Genomic DNA, 21,517 nt, shown 5'->3' with positions numbered 1-21,517 from the left:
GAAACGGTGTTGGGACACGCCTAGCATCGAGCGGGTCCGAGATCGGCGTGGCCAATATGACAGGCGGACCAGGGACGTCGCACCGGTAGAGTCGGATCGGCAGCGTCGGAGAACGCTTAGTAAAATGTTTTCTTTTCAACATCTGCCTGAACCATTCGTTGAAATAGTCTGGTACCGACGACAGCATTCGGAGAGAGTACTCAATACGGTGGCTTCGCCACGTCACCGGCATTCCGTCGCTAAGTCTCGGGAACAAACTCATAGCGACTCCAGTTCTCGGCCACCCACCATTGAGCAACGTGTGCTGCATCTTTGATCCATTGAACGGCTTCTTCTCCATGAACTATTGCCACTTGCTCTAGTAATGGAGGCAAGGTGAAGGACTGAAGGGTCTTCTCCTCGTGCGGATCGAGGTCGACATCCGAGAAGCGCCATTCCACATCAGGGACCATTGGGATCACGATGCGGTATGGCTTAGGCGCGGATCGAAGGGCTAGCCATGTGGCGCCAGTGTTCATGACGGTGAATTGCCAGTCAAGAGTACCATCCTTCTCGGGCACGAGCTCTCGAATCATTGATTGTCCTTCGTAGAGAGGAAGGAGATCCTTGATCGCGTGGGTTGCCCTTTCGTTCAAGGAAGCGGACTCAACTAGAAGATCGAGAATCGTGGGGAGAATCTGAAGAGAGGTAACACGCCCGTCGATGTTGATCGGTGGTAGCTGCGGGTGAGAGAAAACCATGGGCACATGGAAGTTGGCGACGTGCGGATTGTCGTAAGGCGTGACGCCGCCATCTTCAATGAGAGAGATGCCATGGTCGCCCACCATCACAATCAAAGTCTCATTGGCAACACCTTGCTCTTCGAGTACCTCTATCAACTCCCCCAGCCATTTATCTGCGACGCCGATAGTGTTGAGGTATCGGTTGACATTTTTGTTATGATTGAATACATTAGAATGAATCAACTCCTCGTAGTCTTGGCCTGGCGGCATATCCCACGGGTGATGGGTTTGCCCTGTCAAATGAGTAATGAACAGACGCTCATGGTGCTTTTCGGCGTGTTTGAGAGCTTTGGAGAAGTAGTGTCGCAGTTCATGTTCAGGATAGCCCCAGAAGTTAAACTTCTCAGGCCCCTTGCCATATTTCTGCTCCCAATCCTTGGTGATCGTCTTGTCTGTTACCTTGTCCTGGAATCCCATCGCCGGAATGAGCAGATTCTGATTGTCGTAGTTATCATCGATACTCTGCATGAAAGTCGAGTGCCAGGGCCAAGTGGTGTAGTCATCCGACTTCTTCGCCACTTTCGTATTGTTGGATAGCGAGTTCAAAGCACTGAGCAGCTGCGGCATACAAGGCTCGTACATGTGGTGAAGATACTCGCGATTGAAATCGACGACCAAAGGTGCGATACCACACGTGCTAGCCAGGATACTCTTGAGGGTGAAGGTATCGCCGGTGTAGGCATTGGTCATGTGAAAACCCCCGTACGGTTCAACGTCGTATCGGTCGAATCCAGATGGTGTGTTGGTGAATCTCTCGGCATTCCTGGTCAGATTCGCAAGTCTTTCCTCGACTTCATCCGGAATTGTACCTGAGAAGGATTCCCGAATGAGTTTGGCCAGGTGGGACTCCTTGCGCAAAGGGAAGACGTCGTTTCGGGTGCTTTCCAGCTTGAGGAGAAAGACATGTTTGATGTGAACGTCGCCTTTGTTTAAGGCGTCCCTTTAAAGGACCGAGAATCTCTCGGTCGAGGTTGCTGATTTTGAGAGGATCCTTGTTTGGATCGTAATGTAAAGCACCGTTGTCGCTTGTTGCTGCGTACCAGTCTCGGAATCCTGCCAGTTTCTTTTTTGGTAGCCAATCCAACTTGGAGGGCGTATTCAACGCTGTATGATTATAAAGCCAAGTGTAGTCACCGTCCAATGGCGGAAGATCGACAGACGATGTCTGTTGATGAACTGGGGGTTTCTCAAAAGGGGTCACGATCACCGTTTGTGAGAGAAAAGAATATGCTGTATCCGACGGACGAACGCAGCGCAGCACCAGAACCAAGGTCGCGACTGATCCCACCACTATGCGTAGTAAAAGAGAAGGTCGGGCCCCGCTTGACGTGTGAGATTTGTTTGACCCCAGCATCGCCTCGGACTCAAGATCCTCCTCATCCCAGTCCTGATGAGTTACCTGTTCATAACTCCTGGGGCCTGCTGCCATCTTTCGTTTCCAACAGGGAAGGGGGGTCGCGATCGATTTGAGGATGCGCACAGGAATCCATATTGCGTTGTACAAGCGCGGAGTCGACAGCCAGGCGAGTGCGCTGAAGGCGATTTCGACGATGAGCATCCCCGTTAACCCGGTGAGGAGGGTTTTGATCGCAGCGGGATCGCGATGGAAGTAATGTGCTTGTCGCCAATGGATCTCGGCGCCGGTTTGGAAGTAGAAGGAGATATTAGCCGCGGCCAGGCCGGAGATTGCCACACTTCTATAAATGGTCGTCAGTCAACTTCGTTCAAACACTCCCCATAATTCACCTACCCAGGAATAGCTGTCAATGCAGCCAGCACATGCATCCATCTCCGGCCAAAATTTTGAGTCAGGAAGAGCGCAATGAGAATGCAAATGACATCCTGTAAGAAGAAAGTAGGGCCCCAAAGAAGGAATTGGCCGATGGATAATGAATTCAGGTGAGAGTAAATGTGGAGTAGTTTGGCGCTGATTACACCGATGAATAGAAGGTTGAAGAAATACTTGCGCGAGGCCGGCCAGTACACGTCAAACCATAGAGTGGGAGAGAGTAGAATGCGGAGCAGGTCCTTAGACCGAATGTCGAGCTTCATACTGGAGAAATTGCTCCGGAGAGGCTAGGCACGCGACACACCAACACACTCATGCCTTCTTGAGGCTCAAGGGAATTGTAGCTATAGGGGGGAATGAAGATGAAGAAGTCCAGAAAGCCTAGAAGGTCAGATTATCCTGGTGCCCACTCTAAATGGGGAACACCTGTTACCTAGTGATTACCTCGACACGTTAGACCCAGTTTCCCTTGGAACCGCCATGTCGCGTGTTTCAACAGTTCCAACCGCAGAAAGTCTCGGAATTGAGCTCCACAAAAGGGTCTGACCATCGAATGACAAGCCCTCAATTCTACATTATGGGATCTAATTGGTCTATATTTGCCCTGGCCCCCATCGGGTTGGTTCTGCCAATCGTTGGCCTCCCGCGCCCTGGTTCCTAGGACTGACTTCCGTGATTCATCCTAAGCGGACTTTTAAATCCTCCCTCCAGCTCTAACCATCTGGACTGCCTTCAACTATCGCTAGTGTGACCACAATCGCAGCTCCATCGAATATGGCAATATGATAATTTGAAGATCCAGAGACTGTATGGACACAAAAACCAGATTTTCAGGGTCCTGCCTTGAGACAAGTCTCCACTTTTCTACGGATGAAGTATCGTTCGTATTCAAGGCGTGCTAGGTTGCCCGGTCGGGCACACAGTATGGCCTCTCCGATGCATGAGCACACCATACCAAATAGGATGCAATATTATTCTATGCAGGTCAGCTTGTCGCTGCCTGGGTCTACCCATGACTCATTCCTCAAAGACGGCATCCCAGTGTGTGACAGCAATGATGCGTCAAGCTGAGCTAGACAGGTGAGGACTATAATCTAAACCGAATATTGAAAAGGACTACGTTCACAGGTTCGGGCGATGTATTTGGATTCATTCAGGTCATAAGCTTTTGAGGAGCAAAGTGGGCACCGCATCGGGGATCGACGGATCACCGGGTCCTAGGCAGCAACATAGGAAGTCAGGTCCCACTCAGAAGTCATCCAGACTCTGGAACTCTTTGGAGAATTGCTTCCGCACGTATTCCATGTAGGTTCTCCAGTGGTGCAGATCATTGGATGCCTCCGCAGTGGGGAACGCCTTGCTGAGTTCCTTGGTAATCTTGAGGATGCCCAGCGAAGCTTCCTGGGCCTTCTCCAATTCTTGCTTCACGGCGTTATCCTTGGGCTTGAAGGAGAGGACCTTCGTGTACTGTTCGGCAAGGAGGTCGAGACGGCGCTCCGTATCCTCGGGGCGATGGTGATCAGCTTGGTAGTCATGAGGTTGCTGATGGCACGGATATCCTGCTCATCGTCGATACCCGCTAGCACTCGGTTGTACAGCTCGGCGATGTGCGTACGCGAGAAGGACGTGTCGAGGGATGCATAGAGAGTTTCGTAGGCACTCTGGAATCATTGAATTAGTGACAGCCCCCAAGATAGTCCATGTGGATGTCGCTTACCTTGCGCAGTTCGAGTCCGTCATCCACCTTGTGTTTGAACGGGCCCATCTGCACCTCGCGGATCAGCTCTGGCTTGATCTGTGTGTCGCCAAAGACGGCCGGGAGCAGTTCGTCGAGGTGGGAAGGAGTAGGTTCATCTTATTGTGAATGGCGGAGTTCAGTGTGGTCAACGCAAGTCGGTGGTTGCCCAGGTCGTTGTCAGCGAGCATGTTGGTCAGAAGGGGCAGCATCAGGGGACGAAGAACGTCGTTGTAGGCGTCGCTGGAGTCAGCAAGCGTATACCGGAAGGCTGAGATGACTACGCCGCGGATGACGACGTCTTGGGTGGAAAGATGCTCCTGGAAAAGAGGAAGGTATGCCGCCGGATCAATCAGAGCAAGACGGCCAACACATTCGGCACCTACGGCCCGGTTGTCCTCTTCCTCCGACACGACGAGGAGAGACTGCCACAGTTTGGAGGCAGAAGACGCGAGGTCCGGGCGCACCACCTCAGGATGCTGGAGCAGCTCGCGAACTGAGTGGAGGAGAAGGTAGCCCTGAGGATTAGATTTGGTCAACCCGTTCAGCAGAATAGGCAGGTAAGCCTTGACACTTCCAGCTGCTGCATTTCCGAGGGCAGTAGCAGCGGCCAAGCGGACATGGTCGGAAGGAGAGTTGAAGTGGGCAATGAACAGATCGGGAGAGAGAGAGCATTCGGCACCCATCCGGAGTCCGATCTCGCCGAGAATTGCCAGGGCAAGGCATTTGCGACTGTCGTCTTGGGCGGATTGCAACTCATTGGAGAAGTCGTCCATCTTGACGCCGAGGTTGGGTCCGCCATGCACTAAGAGGGTACCAATGGCCCGACCAACGACGGACGAGTCGCCAGTAATGCCAACATTCTGCAGCAAGTTTTGCATCAATTGAGCACCGGTGCCCTCCTCGCCAATAACCTTGACTAAAAGAAGCAATGCCTTCAGGACGGTGCCGACCAGCGGTTGCTTCACAATGGTACAGATAGACGAGATCAGGGCATCGTTGACCAGAGTCTTCGAGTTTCCGGGGATCAATTTAGCAAAGATGATCAAGGTAGGAGTAAGCAGGTGGAAATCGGGAGCAGCCAGAAGAGGCAACAAAACATTCTCTAGAGTGGCCATTGTGGTAGCATTGAGGTGCGAGCGCGTGTTGGAGTTCATGGCAATGCTGCGAAGAGCTTCCAGACATGAGCCTCGCAAAGCACGGTCAGCCTTGCGAAGGTTGGAACCAAGCTCTAGAGTAACATCGTTAACCCATTCATCCGTCACGTCCTGCTTGCGGTCGGCTAGGACTACAACATCGTCGATGGCACGAACAGCTGCTAGACGTGTGGTCTCGTTTTTGCCACGATCAGACAGAACCGTAAGTCCCCGAGACCTACGGTCAGCGGACAGGTACTCCGTACCTCGTTCACCCGACGTGCGGGCGAGGATGACACCGAAGACATGAATGGCCCGCTGGCGGACTTCCAGATCAGCGCTAGTGTCAGCAATGCGGGCAAGAACCACATCATAAAGCTTCTCCAGCTGCATGGCCATATCGGAGGCATTGGACGATGCCCGAGGTGGAGTCAAGGCCTTGACAATCTGCTCCACGGCACCCAGGGCCTCGCTACTGACCTTGTAATTGCGTTCATTCACAGCACCGACAACGCCAGGCACGAGAGCAATCAGGAACGGCAGAAGCGCATCAGAAAGATGTGTCTCCGCAATGGCAGAGATCAAACCCAATGTCTCAATCTGCAGAGTTCCTGCACTGACAGCCGCACCTGAGTGAGCCGCTGAGCTTCCTGAAAGTGATGATGTCTTCAGTGCGTCCGCAATGAGGTCTTCGATCTGCTGAAGGTGGTCTGCTAAGCCGCCGTAGCGTACCAAAGAAAGGCTCTTCAGCAGAATGATAACGGCTTGTCGAAGAGGCATCGAGGCTTGCTTCCAGACCTTGACAAGGCTTTGCACAATCAGGGGCACGGAACGGGCCAATTCAGCCTGTGGGCCAGACTTCGGAGAGGATGGGACAGCGGGAGAGTCGATCGCAGAAGACGTGCCGACACTGGGCTCAAAATCAACCATACTGGCATCGCTGTCCTGGCGTCTTCTTTTGCGAGAATTCTTCGATCCGCCAACCGCTTCGAGGAATCCATTGGAGGTGATAATGCCGGTCCCTTCGCTAGTCTTACGGACAAGGGCAGTCAGGGTAGACACCACCTCCAGCTTGACACTCTCCTCTCTTTCACGACCAATGCGGGCGATCAGGGCGGGGGCAATCTGCTGGTATAGAGCTGCGTCGTCTAGGACACGGCTGCGACCGTAGGTAGAGATCAGCGAGTAAAGCAGCTTGGCTGAACACCGGCGGACCTTCCAGCTCATGTCATCCACGTCACTGTATCCGTCTTCCTCTTCGAAGTCGTCGAATTCGTCGTCGTCCAAGTCAGGTTCCTCTGTGGCATCATCCTCGCTGCCATCATCCTGGGTACCTCCCATCTCTTCATCGTCCTCCATTTCAGCGACATTCGGATCGTATTTGAGGAATCGAAGAGCTGCACTGGTCGTATTAGCCAGATACGGCTGCATCTGCTGGTTGCAGGAACTGATCAAAGCTTCAAGGGTGACCAGCGCAGTCTCGCGGAGCTCATCCGCTTGAGGATCGTGATCCTCATCGTGCGAGTAAACCGACATTGTGATGAAGATGGTTGAGTTGATCGCGTTTCTCCAGGTCAACAGATGTAAAGCTGGCGGGGCAGCTCCGACGGAACAATGTGGGTCCGACTCCGTGCAAGGCGTTTACTGCAAAAAGTCGAGCAGGTCAAGTGAAGGTTGCGCACTCTTTTTAGAGGCAAGTAATGCCTGAAGACCACCTTGCTTTCGTGCTTTAGCTCGCTTCTTGCTACCAGCGTTGTCATCCGCTTTGCTGGGTTGGGGCGTTGATCGCTGGGAAGGAGACGGCGCAGAGGCCTTCGTAGCTGTAGATGGAGCGGATACAGCGATCGAAGAATCAGCTGGCGCAGATGTCACATACGTACGCTTTGGTACTGTCTTCCTGCTCGGGATCACAGTGCGCTGCTGGCAGCGCGCACACTTGTACACCTTTGCGCCGGAGCCTGGCGCAGACTTTTTTCGGGGTTTAACATCAACTAGAGTAGATTGTAACTTCCTAAGGCTACCGCAAGCTCCACAGTGATGTTTCTGCTGTCGCACATTGAGAGATTTGTGGTCGTTGTGGAGGATACGGGTATGGGCATCTAACAGATGCGCCGACGTGGACGGGCTGCGCGACCCTAAGAGCAGTGCAGCTTCACTAAGAAAACGCAATTGGGGGGACTCAATAGGTGGCATTGTCGAGTGAGAATAAATAGGAATGATAGAGCCGAAATGGGCGACCAAAGCATAGTGGCACAAGAGCAGAAAAGCCCAATCGAGATCAAGAGAGAGGACATTTCAAGTGGTGCAAATCTTTGCCTGAGAATCACGGCACCACTTAAACCTCATCGTTGACCTCGCTCATCCGCTGTTCACCTCGGTCCCCCGCGAAACAGCTCCGTCCTTTCTTCTGTTTCTCACTCTCCTTTGGTCTTTTCTTCAAGTTGACCATGCTAACGCCCGTTCTGCAGTGAGCGCACTATCCGTCATTTCCGCCTCTGCAGAGGCCGATCTGATTCTTATTTCATTGTCAACTCACCGTCACCATCAACATCGTGGCCCTCACCTCCTCCATTCTCCCTTCAGTCATGGCTGAACCTTACCCACCCCGCTTCGCGGTCGTCGGGTGTGTCAGTGCCCCCCATGGGAGTCTGCGATGAACTTGAATTTTGATACTGACTTCCTCAGGTACATGGCTCACTCAACCAAATATATGCTGATGTCAAGGCTGAGTGTGAGAAGCGAGGCTGGGACACTGTCGATGCTGTCATCCTAGGCGGTGATACTCAGGTAAGTTTGTCTTGTACTCTAAGAGAAGCTCCCATCTAACATGGAACAGACTCTGCGCAACTGCAATGATGCGACATGCATCAAAATGCCTGACAAGTACAAGAAACTTGGTGACTTCGCTCATTACTACTCTGGCCAGCTCACAGCTCCGTACCTTACCATCTTTGTGGGCGGAAATCACGAGGCAAGCAACTACCTCCGCGAGCTCCACTACGGCGGCTGGGCATGCCCCAACATCTACTTCCTGGGAGCCGCCAACGTCATCCGTCTAGGTCCCGTGCGAATCTCTGGAATGTCTGGTATTTGGAAAGGCTACGATTATCGTAAGCCTCACTCCGAGCGCCTCCCATACAACAACGATGATCGTGGTAGCATCTACCATGTCCGGGAGATTGACATCCGCAAGCTGCTCCAGGTCCGTACCCAAGTGGATGTTGGTCTGAGTCATGACTGGATTCGTGGTATCGAGAAATTTGGTGATTCCAAAAGCCTCTTCCGAAGAAAGCCCTTCCTCCGCGAGGATTCAATCACAGGAAAATTAGGCAACAACGCTGCTCTTCAAGTCGTGGAACGTCTCAGGCCTCGGTACTGGCTGTCAGCCCATTTGCATGTTCAATTCGCCGCCACCATGCCTCATGATGGCGTGACCTTACAGAAGACTGATCCTACTCCTGGCGAGCCCGTTGAGTGGGCTGTTGTCGACGTCGCTGATTCGTCTACAACACACGTCCCATCTACCTTGGCTCACTCTTCTGCTTTTACGGATCTGGATGGCAACTTGAACACGAAGGTTCTGCACCCAGACAATTTGGGTCTCGATGCGACCTCAACTGCTCCCAATGCTGAAATGAAAGCCAAATCCTCAGCCATCGGTAACGAGGCAGAGCGCCTTGCTGGTTGGAACAATTTCCAGCCAATGGCTTGCAAGGCAGAGGTTGATGCAACGCTCAAACTGCGCGAGGAACTTCAACAAGCCGGATCTCGAACTATGAAAGCTCCCGAGACCCAGTGGAAGCGTGTGACATTTCATAACGGTGACCGCCGAGTCGATCCTGCCGTTCGCATGGATGCTCCCTCGCCGACAAAAAAGCTTAAAGTCGAGAACGAAGAAGAAATCCATTTGGAGTCTAGTGATGATGATCGTGACGCCGTCGGTGATGATAATACCATTCGCATGGACACTTCCTTGCTGTCAGAGAGACTTAAGGTGCAGAACGAAGAGGAGATTGACCTGGGATCTAGCGATGACGATCTTGAGACAGCAGTCCCCCAAAAAACGCTTGAATTGCGTCAAGATGCCAAGGTTCAGAACAACGAGGAGATCAGTCTGGAGTCGAGTAATGAGAGCATGTCATCTGCACCTCGGAAGACTCCTCAGGGTGTCTCCACGTTGGCCCATGCTGATCTGAACATGGAGCCTGTGGGTTTGTCTGAGATTACTGATGGTACCACCGAGTCTCGATCCGAAGTGGATCAGACCTTACGGAACAGTCTCCCAGCTAGTCTTTCTCGTCCAATCGCTTCCTCACCTCGAGAAGTCAAAATGACTCACCCGCCGGCGATTCAGAATAGGTTCACTCGATTCTTGGCCCTTGATAAACCCAATAACCGCGATCCGTATCTCCAGCTCGTGGAGATCCATCCCATCTCGGATCAGGGCTCTTTACAGTATGAAAGACCTTACCATCTGCAGTACGATAAGGAATGGCTCGCAATCACGCGTGTCTTTGCCGGTGATATCCGCATTGGCGAACCCACAGTTCCCGTCCCTGCGAATCTCGGGGAGGAAGAGTACCTCCGCAGAATTCTGGAGCAGGAGCAATGGGTTGAAGAGAACCTTGTGCAGAAGGGTCTCATGGATGTTCCTTGCAATTTCGAACAAAGCGCCCCGAAATACGATCCTTCGGTCCCGATAACCACTTCAGATCAACCGCTAGAGTATAGCAACATCCAAACCACGAAGTTCACGGAATTGCTCCAGATTCCCAACCCCTTTAAGATTTCGGAGGAAGAGGCCATTGCCAGACATGATGCCGGCCCTCGTCCTGTGAACTATCGTTCTTTCGGTGGTGATCGTGGCCCTGGCCGTGGGCGTGGTGGACGTGGCGGAGGACGTGGAGGTCGTGGTGGCCGAGGCCGTGGTGGAGGTCACTAATCTTTATTCCAGACTTCTACACATGGATATTCAAAACCAATCTAGTTCAGCCTTGATCCAAATCATTGTGAAGGGGATTTCTGGATAAGCAGGTAGCCGAATGAAGTCATTCTCATTGTGCCTGCTGTTGAATCCGCAGGTTGAAACAAGTGTTCAAGACCTTTCAATGAGCATTATTGCAAAATCGAGTCAATGAGGAAATATCAAGGATAGCTTACTCTCGAAATGTCTTAAGACTTATTTCTTCTTCTTCATTCTATTTGTCCTCCCATGCATTCGTACCGAAACCCTTGAAGAATTTTTCCTAAACGAGGGCTATGCAGACGAGCTCAAAGACTGCCAAAAGGGATCTCATGCACGGCTGATGAACATGTACGCGAGAGCAAGGACTCAATGAATTGGGAGAGGTTTCTTGTCCTGTGTGAAACAAAGCCACTCATAACAAATCTCTATTCAGACGTCTACTCGATCATATTGCCTCAATGCCATAATTGTATATCCGATGTGCAACTCACTTGGCCGAGTATCCTAGCTTCTTGCCATTCCCGCGGACCTCATTTTTTCAGTTTTTCTCGTAGCAAAATCCTTGATCGGATTTTGGTTCAAGCATAAGAGCCAAATGCCCATTGTAGCAAGTGTAAGAGCGATCGTAACTATCCAGTATAGCCAGAAGTCGGTGCCGACGTCTAGCCTCTTCTTCTCTGAGTTGTAGTCAAAGAAGCTCATGCCAAATATTCCCTAAAATGGTTAGTTGCTGAGAACGATGGACAGAATAATTAAAACTCACTGATACGAATGTCCCTGGTAGATAGATCATGCTCACGATTGCCACCGTCTTCATCATCGTGTTGTCGCTGAGTGAGTGTTTGGCGAGCTGGAGTGAGACTTCGTTGTTTCTTTGGGCGACAATGTTGAATGCCTAATACGACTCAGTCCGAAGATCTCAACGATTCTGTGAGAATGTCATTGGGTTAGACATACCAAGTTGATCTCATTCTGAAGTCGTTCACTCAGCGAGACACAGCGAAGCTTTGTCGCAGATATACTCTTTCTCCCAAAATACAACTGGCGTTTGATATCCTCAAAGTCCCATGGCCTTGCGGTGTAAGGAGAGGGTTTTGTCTGAACGAGCATTTCGTTCTCGTATATTAGACTGTCAACAGTTTCCAAAGCGACGTCGAGAATTTCCTTCGAGTGGCTGACGTGCCGAGCGATATCATGAAGGAAGAGGAATTCTGGTCGAAAAGTTTCTATCTCCTTATGATACTGTAAGAGATTATACGGTTAGCAACTGCAGCAGTAAACCAGGAAAAAGGTTGCTCGAGATTACCGCTTCAATATCCCAGACTATACCTCGTATTTCCCAGATCGCCTGGTCGAACAGCTTGCCGATCTCCTGGACAAAGACTGCGTACCACCCGAAAGAGTGCATTTGCCCGATTGAAGCAGACATGGCAGAGAATTTCTCACGAAGATGTTCCGGACAGTCGACAAAAATGATTAGTTGATTTGATCTGCTATAGTCCTGTCGCACAAACATCGCAAGCTGGATCCACTGATCGTATGTTCGGAAAGATCGGGAGGCTCGGAAGACACGCTTGATTTTGAACTGGACCCATGAGTCTGCTGAGTATCAGTACATGTGTTTTTAAGAGGCTAATAAGACCAGATAAAGGGGTGGGTACGCGACCGTGGGCAACAACCTCTCCGTTAACATGTCGACGATATTCACATCCAGAGGAACCGTTGAGGTTTCTTGATACGGCTAGGCTAAATCCATCCGGAAAAAAGCCATGGTTTCCTCTGGATATCCAGCTATCGATAGATTCGGTGGTTGCAAACCTTTGTGTTGATATGTTAAACAGAAGTTGATTTAGTGGGAATGATGCTCATACAATATACGTTGTGAAGAATCAGCTTGAGTCTGTGTGAATTTAGTCTCTCCGAGATGTCTTGAAGATCTTCTGGGTCTTACAGGAAGTTCACTTTCCAATGTTGAGAGTCGACTATGGTATTCTCCAATTCCTATAACGCGGTCAATATGGTATAAACGCTGTGTCCGTTCAGCGTCGCTACCAAGCTTTCGTTCCAACACATGAACCGCTTCTGTTTGTAAAAAAGTCCCGGATACGGGCGATTTTTCCGAGAAAAGCTCTTGGCTGCCGCTGGCGAAAGATCCTTTCGAAGACATCTTCAGCGACTTGGAATTTTCATGCCCAAACCAGGCCTATAAAGCTGAGGGTATCTTTGGCTCAGCGGGGTTCCAAAGTCCGGGGACTGATGGAAGGCGGTGCTTGTAAGAGCGTCCGAAAGTTGGGGCTACCATGCTTGAAGTAGTCTGCAGACGTCTCGGCGCTAAAATGGGACTTATTATGGTGATCAATTAGATGCCCTGTCGGCCGTCGTGCATAATAAGCCCTCGGGCTATCCCGAGAAAGGCTACGCTCGGCGTTTAGCCTAACATTGACGTGGCAGTGTCAAATACCTTGCTTTTTGAACTTTTTCACTTCGAAACATTCAAGTGGTGGGCTGTGACAGAAGAAAAGATGAGAAACACACTGAGATGTATACTTGCTCTGTTTTGTTTCAAACGGCGGAGCTGTGAATTGCCTGTTCTGGCTTGTTTTGCTTTTTCTAATTTGGTGCTTCAATGTGCCGTCAAGGAATCTCCCTTTCCGTCACTCCGATATTTTGCAAAACCCGCGTCTCGCGCTGTTGGACATCAGAACTCAGCTCTTTTTGCCTCCTTCCCGTCTACCTACTCATTGCTGCGCCCTGTAATTTTGACAACCTAATCGGGCACGCCGTCTTCCCACTTCCCACTTCCCCTTTATTTTCTATTCGGTTGCATGCAGAGATTGGGCCTATTAGTGCATCCCTCTAACTCCTTGGGATCGATAAACTCTGGTTTGTTTGGGGGTAGTATTTTTCAAGTAAGAGGGTCGTCTCTGAAAAGACTATCTTTACGTTATTTCGCAATTTAATGTCCCTTCACAGATTGCTTAATGCTACCCCTTCGCTTACGCCTGGATTTTCCAGATTATTTCTTATCTGCGTTCGATGCGATATCACGATATTCATGCGTCCTCCATGCCCTTCTTCGTGCTTAATCCAGGCATGAACCACTCTTTTGCGTTATTCTAGACTCGACAATTTATCTGGTCTGTCCTGACTCAATGACCCCATGTATGTAGGAGATGTATCATGTCAGAAGAATCCAAGAGCAAATATATCTCACCATAGTCTTCTCAAGTGCCAAAATTTGCCGTCCTACGAGTCATCTGGTACATTGGGCCTCCAAGCTGTATGGGAAATCGGCTTCGGCTAACTACTCGAATACTGAGTCAGTATTCCCAAGCCTATAGGTGGCTGATAGAAGAAAAATTTTTATTTTGAAAGCTCGAAGTTCTTGGATCCTGATACGTTATCTCAGGTCAACGGGAGCTTAAGAATGCTTATGTACTAAGACAGCACAAGCTCTTCAGACGACAAGATCTGTTACTTGATGATCAGTCATACTTATAATAAGCTCTTTACCTTCGGGTTTCTACAAGAAAAACTAATTACAGAATTTCGAAGTATGATATTTCTCCAGCTTGATAAGCTATTTGAAAGGATATGTTTGAAGCTTGCTTTGTATTGTTATAGGATGGTAAATAACGGTAAATAACTTTGAGGGTTATGCAAGAAAAAGTCTGATCATTGTCTGTTTCCAGACAGACAAGGTGTTTCTTGGACTCTTGTAGGATCCACAGGAAAGATACTCCATTCCTATTTCTAGCGATGCTCCTACGAAATTGGGGCGGAATTTGCTAAGCTGTAGCAAAACATTTTCCCATTCGCGAGTCATGAAAAGCCATCATTTACGGCTGGCATGCGTCATCCGTTAGTTAGCCGACGTGTTACAGAATAGGCTTATTGAGATATCGGCATGACTTTATTATTCTTTGCATGCCTCTGGGCACTCTAGAGGTTATTGATCATGATGGACAATACGTCATGTGAACGTGATATGATTTGTCTAACGCCATGGCTGCACTGCTTCCTCTGTATATCTCTCGTATTATTAGACACAGACACTAATCAGATTTTTCATTTTAGTGTCAGACTTCTCCCATTCTGAACCAATTTTCGAAATATCATCCGCAGTGAGACTCCGTCGCAGCGAACCCATTTTGTTGAAATCCTCAATAGTACGCACACCTCCTAGAAGCAATGTGCCAAAAATGCTCATCACAATTGTGCCAGAATCAGGGGTTGCGATGTCGTAGATACTATTAGTCAACATACTCGCATCACCAACCATTCTGATGATATTCGCCAACCCTTCCAGACTCTCAGAAATGAGATCGATCTCTCCCAGAACCGGTACAACAAGAAACAGTGCCATAATAATCTCTTCGGCCAGTTGTTTCTCTTCGTCCTTCCCATATTGATCGGCAATTTTCTCAATCTGTGCCATGTTCGCTACCGTTTGAACCATCGTAAAGACGGCCGTGGAGATACCAAGTACCACATTGTCAATCGAGCCAGGCCATGCACTAGTACTGATCAGAATTTCCGCGACTGCGATATTCTCTTTGAGATTCGCGATATTGGGTATCGTCGACTGAAGTGAATCTATGTCTGGGCAATATTCTAGAAATTGGAGATAAAAAAAGAGTTCATCTCTTTGAAGCCCGGGAACCGACAGTAAATGCCCAGAAGAACGAGGCGAACATGGCATGTTTTTACGGAGGAGGAGATTGGATTGATAAGATTGAAACAGAAAGGATTTCAAATCTTACGAGAAAGCAAGGGGCAAGACCTTGACATTTCTGCAGAGTTTTGTGCATATCTCGAGCACATAATTCATCCAGCTTCTGAGGCAGGTTATCGCATGCTGCTCGTCTTGACAGTATATCGTGTTTTCTCACTTGATCCACTTGTGAGGATCTCAATTGAAAGCCCGGGACTTTGTAGTTGTATCTGAGCTGCCCATTTGTTGCAGTCCATCTTGACATGATCAGGGCTACAGGATTCTGAGGCGGGGTTTCCTACTTACGAGATGACTATGCTCTGTATGCGAAGATGACCGAGAGGTTCCCACGAGAGACTAACGAAGTCATCAAAGCCGTGGAAATGCAAAAAGGCAACTATCACCGCGCGCCTTGGGTACGTGGGAAACATGTGTGATAGTGTTGCCCCTCACCCAAAATTGACTCGGCATGCGACGACTTCCCTTTTTCAACGACATCACAGATGTCCCGGAATATATTGAACAGAGCAAGAATCTCCTACTGAGCACGTGTATTGTGGGATTGACGAGATTTAATTAAATCAAAACAAAAAAATATTTTTTTTTGACTGTATCATCTAGAAATCAATATCGTGTCTCTGTAAACTCACGCAGGTCACGCTGAACCAATCTGGCCAACCCCTACAACCCGACTTAAACCACGTTGAAACCAGCCTCGAGGTTCGACCAAGATAACATATGTCTTGGAAAAAGGAAACGGATGTGTGGAGCGTGTTTACTCTATCTCCTCGATCTTCGGCCTCGTCGAGTCGCCTCGCCCAGTCATTGGGTTCACGGTCAACCCAGCGATCCGATCTCCAATCTCCAAATGTGGCTCGTCATCTCGCTGGGCACCGATTCCCCACATCAACGACTTCTCCAGCCAGGCTTCTAGGCTCTCGATCAGTGCACGAAGATGTCCACGTACAATCGAATCTGTCTCGATCGTTTCAACGAAGCCCAGCGTGCGCAGCATGGAAGGGATATTTCCGACAGTGACTAGGCCGCCGGATTGGTCTTGTGAACCGAAACTGTACGTGTCATCGTGAAGGGAGAAGCCGAAGCCAACATCCTTGCCGTGTCTTGTTTCGCGAGCGGCGTCTAATGCTTTCAATATGTCGAGGAGGAGGATTACACTTGCGCGACGGAGGATGGCGCTCTCTGGGGCAGGTTCCAGGGTGAGAGTGGCCAGGGCGAGATCCACAGCCGATGAGACAACGGATGGGCCGAGACCTAGGATGTTGGTTTGCACTGCAGAGGCGAGGATAGAAAGGGCCGATGCACGGACGCGAAGGTCGTCGGGCTCTTCGTCTGTTGATGCACCGGCTGCCCATGCTGCAACGATGTTTGCAGCGTGTACTACCTGTTCAGGAGACTCTGTGTCAGAGTCATCGCCCCTTTTCCTCTTCAAGCTTTGGTGGAATTTGATCAGTCGGGATCGACCATCCTGCTGGCAGAACAGCTTCTTTTTGCTTGCGCTCCTCTCGCTCCTTTCGGCGCTGCTCTTTTTCGAGTTGCTCCTTGCGACCCTTCTGCGTTTCGGGTCGGTGTCCTCGGCGGCCTGCCAGGGCAACCATACCGTCGCCGAGGATTTTGGCGGTGTCACCTGTCAAGGCATCACCCAGGTCTTGAACGGTGCGCAACAGAGACTCACCAAGCCTCAGACGTGAGTCTAGAGATCTTTGCTCTTTCTTGTCGATATAGCTGTCCACCAGAGTCTTCATCACCGTCCGTGGATGCCTCGATGCCAATGTGCCGATCAGCTTGATCGCGTTCAGGTAAATAAACTCTTCGTTTGCGGTTGACTCGGACATATCAGTAATGACGGATAGAAGAAGTGTCAACGTTGATGGGATATCAAGTACAGGCGATCCACTTATGATCAACTTTGACAGCAATGAGAAACCTTCGGCCTGGACGGGTGGCAGGTTCGAATTGAGATTCACCAACGCTTGGCGATGTGTCTCAAGGTCGGCGACATGAGAAGGTGTTGGTTTCGAACCATCATGCTCTGGCGACGTGAGTTGGATCTCGAGCAGCATTGATGAGGTTGTTGCTGGCTTGGCCATAGCCGGCGAGAGAAGTGGAATTAGCTGGTCAAGATGACTCTTGACCGATTCGAGCAACGGCTTGGTCTCTTGTGAAGTGGAAAATTCAGGGGATGCCAGTACGGTTGATAGCAAGCTGAAAGCGGTTGATAAGGACTCTGATGACTCCTTGTCAGAAGTATCCTCTTGCTCCTTCTGGCCGGATACGATATTGGAAAGGGAAGAGAGCGACACATTTTCAGTCCAGTGATCACGTTGCCTGGCCCTGGAATTCAGTCGACGCAGCTCTCCATCAATGACTTGCTTGATGAGTTCCAAGACTCGCATCGGACGGCGAGACAAGGTATCTTTGAAGTTGTCAAGCAATTTTTCTGCCAACTTGGCGCTGATCAGCTTTTGAAGGACATCGTCTGATTCACCAAGCTTCTGAGTCTTGGCACCATTGTCGGAGATTTGAGGCTGAACCAGCCAACGCTCGCTCACGTAGAGGAAAATATCCCCGGTTCGTTCCTCACTACTAGGGTCTGAGCCTAGCAGACTAACAAAGAGATCAGTCCGACATTGGAGCGAATCTATCAACTTGATGATATTTGTTCGATCACGTTCAAGTTTCGTTCGTCTTGTCAGTGCTATTTGCCTTTTTGGCTCTGTGAAGTAGGTCCATGTTGAGCCACCGTCCCAGAGAAGATGATCGACAAGTTTCTTGAGTGGCTGAACGCCAACCGAAATGCCAAAATACGTTTTCAGCAAGGCCATTATTCTTTCGTGAAAATCTGTTAGATCATGCTCTTTGGCATAGCATGCCAGGCCCCACAATGGAAGAAGAATCGGATACACGATCCTCTTTACGAGACCTGGATTTGGATGTTGTAGGGCCAGGCTTTCAAGCCTCTTGATTGCCAAATTGACCATGCTGCCGTTCACAAGAGCGTTTGTTGATGATTCTCGTGTGTTTAGTGTAGACGAACCCTCCATATCCGAGGATTGTACCATCCACCGTTCTGAAACGTCGTTGAGCTCGGCCGTCAGTGCTCCAAAGAGAGGCTCAAGGAAAATCGAGTGGCCTATAGTTCCAGGAACACCATATGCGCGTTTCCCCAATATGCCATTACCGATAGCATAAGACACAGTCTTCTTGAGATCTGGATCCGGCCCATCGAGTAGTGTGAGAAGCTGAGGAGCGATGGCAGTGAAGTACGACACCGGTTCAACGCCCAGTGGCACGGAGGAAAGGAGTCGCGAGATCTGCATAATAGCTTGCACTGTGAAATGTGGGCCTGCAGAAAGCTCGGTTTGGGCTTCTTGTCCCAGTGATGGCGCGAATTGCGAGGCGATAAACATTATGGTTTGTAAGACACCACCTGAGCGAAGTGGCACACGAGATATCTGGCTTGAAATGGCCGCTTTGAACCAAGGTGTAGTATCCGACTGCAAAAAGTTGGATAGCGTGGGCAGCAACATCACACTTGCAGTCCTTGAGTATGTCAGCACCTGCAAGGCCTCCAAACGGGGTTGAAACATACTGGTCGATGACCTCGGCGAATCCATCCTGGAACTTGGTTTGGTCCAAGGTTGAGGCTAGATTTGGATTGAACGCTAGATCCGCTGCGCCACTAATTATATCACTCAGAATGCGACCTCGGATAACTGGCTGGATGCTTGGTCTGGAATCCAAAAGGATGTTCAGAAGAATAGTCATAACATGTTGAAGAAGGTCTTTATCATGAGGAATACTGCTTGCCAGTGAATGTGCCTGCTTTGCGATAACACCAGCCGGTAGTACGGATATCACTCTTTGCTGTAGAGGAATGCCAACTCCCGAGGACAACGACGGGTAGATCCCTTCTAAGGAGATCAAGTCCAGCAGGGCATGTAGGATACGGCGTCGCTTCGCATCCTCGAGATCTGCAGTTCCTTGTGAGGATGCGGCTGGCTGAGGCTCGGACTGACTTCCGACTGGTGTAACAAAAGCCGTGTGGATCCGATGCAAGATGTCTAAGGCCCGATAGATGACGGTCGACCTGGCGTCGCCATCATCGGATCTCGAGAGTTCCGAGGTCCGGTTCAAGATCTCGAGCAGTGACCTTCCCTGGGACTTTTGGATTTCCTCTTCAACACAGTTAGCCTCCGAAGATGAAAATAGTCGTAGCTGGAAGTGGCATGCCTCGATTTAGCACGGGGCTCAAAAAGTCGCCGGCTGCATCGAATGCCTCCTGGACAAGTTTGAGATCTCCCATCATGAATGTGTAGAGATACGCATGATCATTAAATTACTGTGAAGAATTTCCCTCAACCACGACCAGTAGTTTGATATCATCCCTCTTGCGAAGACGAAAGAAGCAGGCGGTCCGTTGTAGAATGTGATTATGTAACCCGCTGAAAGCGCGTCAGTCACATGACTACGTGAGTCGCGCTGGCATTTGATGTGCATACTGCGCGCGCCTTCGCGCTCCTCTTCTTTCTCCAATCGCAGTTGTTTTGTTTCCCTTCCTCCAACACTCCCGAGAATTACGATTCGTAATGGCTTCGTCTTTTCAATCTGTCTATTCCAATCTCGCTTGACGCACGGCACCGTCGTTGAACCGAAGGTTTGTTGAACACGCGTCGAAGTTCTACCGTTCGTCTTGTTTGAGTGTGGAGCCACCAGTCTCTTGCCTCACGAGGCACCATGTACAGTTATTCCTTCTTTTGATCCGATACCCATCTCTGCATTCAATTGCAGTCAGTTGCAAATCATTTCTCTTCGATTCTGTCGATCTGATGTGATTGCATTTGGCGTGATGACGTCGCGATCTAACCCTAAGCCCAGCCCAGTCGGATTGTCTTCGTGACAAAGTTTCGCGGGAAAAGCATGCCGGATACTATGACTAGTCGAATTGGTCTATGATGGACTGAGGGTACGAAAGTTGTTCGACTTTTCCAGAGCCTCGCGGCACAAAAGACGGTCAACTATGCAATGAGTCCTCACGGATCACGCGTCGGTTTTCTTATGCTGGAATTTGCATGTTAGTCACAATCGGATGGTTGACCTATGCTGTGAGCGGTTCGAATTTGAAGAGAAAAAGTGGGTGGAGCTCGTCGGGCACCTCAGCATCAGGGGTTGTCTTTGGGAGGATCAACATGACAGTGCAGCGGATAGGATTTTAGTGTGACGATCGAGTTCGAATACCCGGGACATCAATCTGCTTGGTCTAGAGGTCCGGCGCCTAGAACACAACAATTACCATCACACACGCCGTGATGTCAGCGATCCAGAAAGATCCACTCGCCGGAATCAATATCATCTCCTTGGAACTGCCCAGGCAGGCTTCATAGATGGTACTGTCGCGAGGTCTTCTTGCTTCTTCTGTCATCATGGCCCTTGAATGCCCCTCTGCAAAGAAGGCATCAAGGTCTCTGGTTTGTTGTCATGTTCCGGCCAGCAATGGATCTCCCCTATCAAGATTGGTGTTTTTCGTTCTTGTTCGTTCGCATTTCTTTCCTTGCTTCCGTTCGCGATAACTGTCTTCCGTCCCGTACTTGTTCTTACAACGGAGATGCCTGGGCATCTGGCCCCTACTTTTTACCTCTTGGGTTCGTGCTGTTTCTCTGCCTCAAGCCAGCTAGGCACCTCGAATTACGGCATCCGCCATCGATTCGGCTTCTTTGGAAGATCCAGACTACTCGCGTCAACCATCTCTTTGTAAATTCCTTGCAAATCGATCGATGGACGCCGGCTACATCAACATTGACTGCCAATCTTTGTTCCTCTCTTTGGAGAGTAGGGAGCGATTTTTTCTGGATGTTCTTTGTGCGCTTCAAAATACGCCCTCCTGTGAATATCCTCGGAAGGAGCAGGAGCGGAAACAAAAACTCGTCCCAGAGGGTACTGTACCACGCACAAGAGATCGGCTTCATGCTCCTGACAGGATGTCCGTGCGAATGCTCGGCGGGTTGGACAGTTCTTAGGAAACGGCGGTCTCGCAAGCCGGATTTGATAAATTGATAGACATGACCCGCTTCCGGATGTCTTCTCGGCTGTGTGTGGATGGGGACACTGCAAATTGCGTTCACCATGCTTCGCTCTGTACCCAGTCATTCCTCAACTCCCCTTTTTCTACTCCCAGTCTGTTCAACCTCAATCGGTCGCAGTTGTTCTGGCCGCAGTCTCAAATCTATCAGTCGCCTCGTTTGCTTTCCCTTGGCTCTGGCCAGTCCTGGTCGTTAGGTCTTCGAGCTTTCAACACGTATGCAACATACAGGAAACACCATGGGACCTCTCTCGAGTGAGGATCAAAGCTTTGGCTTGTCCACGCTGTTTTCTGTGCT

The 21,517-nt window shown here is 50.0% G+C and overlaps 7 protein-coding genes across 7 annotated transcripts; 1 reads left to right on the top strand and 6 right to left on the bottom strand.

Annotated features, from left to right (window-relative positions):
* Positions 1-239: 239 nt before the first annotated feature.
* Positions 240-2,834, bottom strand: N7477_004407 (uncharacterized protein; the record flags this gene model as incomplete). The annotated part of the gene is made up of 3 exons (XM_056966070.1): positions 240-1,705; positions 1,734-2,479; positions 2,533-2,834. The coding sequence occupies 3 exons, from the start codon at positions 2,832-2,834 to the stop codon at positions 240-242; spliced, it is 2,514 nt and encodes an 837-aa protein (XP_056822851.1).
* Positions 2,835-3,819: 985 nt separating this feature from the next.
* canA (putative cullin binding protein CanA) lies at positions 3,820-6,978 on the bottom strand (the record flags this gene model as incomplete). Its single annotated transcript, XM_056966069.1, has 4 exons — positions 3,820-4,094; positions 4,148-4,232; positions 4,289-4,425; positions 4,476-6,978. 4 exons carry the CDS (start codon positions 6,976-6,978, stop codon positions 3,820-3,822), a joined length of 3,000 nt encoding a protein of 999 aa, XP_056822850.1.
* A 105-nt stretch (positions 6,979-7,083) lies between these two features.
* Positions 7,084-7,635, bottom strand: N7477_004405 (ribonuclease P Rpr2/Rpp21/SNM1 subunit; the record flags this gene model as incomplete). Its single annotated transcript, XM_056966068.1, has 1 exon — positions 7,084-7,635. The coding sequence occupies one exon, from the start codon at positions 7,633-7,635 to the stop codon at positions 7,084-7,086; it is 552 nt and encodes a 183-aa protein (XP_056822849.1).
* Positions 7,636-8,027: 392 nt separating this feature from the next.
* On the top strand, positions 8,028-10,440 carry N7477_004404 (RNA lariat debranching enzyme; the record flags this gene model as incomplete). Its single annotated transcript, XM_056966067.1, has 4 exons — positions 8,028-8,069; positions 8,128-8,229; positions 8,279-10,316; positions 10,397-10,440. The coding sequence occupies 4 exons, from the start codon at positions 8,028-8,030 to the stop codon at positions 10,438-10,440; spliced, it is 2,226 nt and encodes a 741-aa protein (XP_056822848.1).
* A 472-nt stretch (positions 10,441-10,912) lies between these two features.
* On the bottom strand, positions 10,913-11,816 carry N7477_004403 (uncharacterized protein; the record flags this gene model as incomplete). Its single annotated transcript, XM_056966066.1, has 4 exons — positions 10,913-11,122; positions 11,172-11,303; positions 11,366-11,650; positions 11,715-11,816. 4 exons carry the CDS (start codon positions 11,814-11,816, stop codon positions 10,913-10,915), a joined length of 729 nt encoding a protein of 242 aa, XP_056822847.1.
* A 2,634-nt stretch (positions 11,817-14,450) lies between these two features.
* On the bottom strand, positions 14,451-15,105 carry N7477_004402 (uncharacterized protein; the record flags this gene model as incomplete). The annotated part of the gene is made up of 2 exons (XM_056966065.1): positions 14,451-14,993; positions 15,076-15,105. 2 exons carry the CDS (start codon positions 15,103-15,105, stop codon positions 14,451-14,453), a joined length of 573 nt encoding a protein of 190 aa, XP_056822846.1.
* A 792-nt stretch (positions 15,106-15,897) lies between these two features.
* Positions 15,898-19,446, bottom strand: N7477_004401 (RTP1/Tango6 family protein; the record flags this gene model as incomplete). The annotated part of the gene is made up of 4 exons (XM_056966064.1): positions 15,898-16,573; positions 16,605-18,683; positions 18,733-19,318; positions 19,374-19,446. The coding sequence occupies 4 exons, from the start codon at positions 19,444-19,446 to the stop codon at positions 15,898-15,900; spliced, it is 3,414 nt and encodes a 1,137-aa protein (XP_056822845.1).
* Positions 19,447-21,517: the final 2,071 nt, after the last annotated feature.

This window comes from Penicillium maclennaniae (genome assembly GCF_028827695.1).
Source record: "Penicillium maclennaniae strain IBT 15551 chromosome Unknown utg000004l:1.0-3007600.0:1.0-3009580.0, whole genome shotgun sequence".
NCBI classification, from domain to species: Eukaryota; Fungi; Ascomycota; class Eurotiomycetes; order Eurotiales; family Aspergillaceae; genus Penicillium; species Penicillium maclennaniae.
The sequence above is the reverse complement of the archived record's forward strand: the minus strand, read 5'-3'. Positions and strand labels throughout refer to the sequence as shown.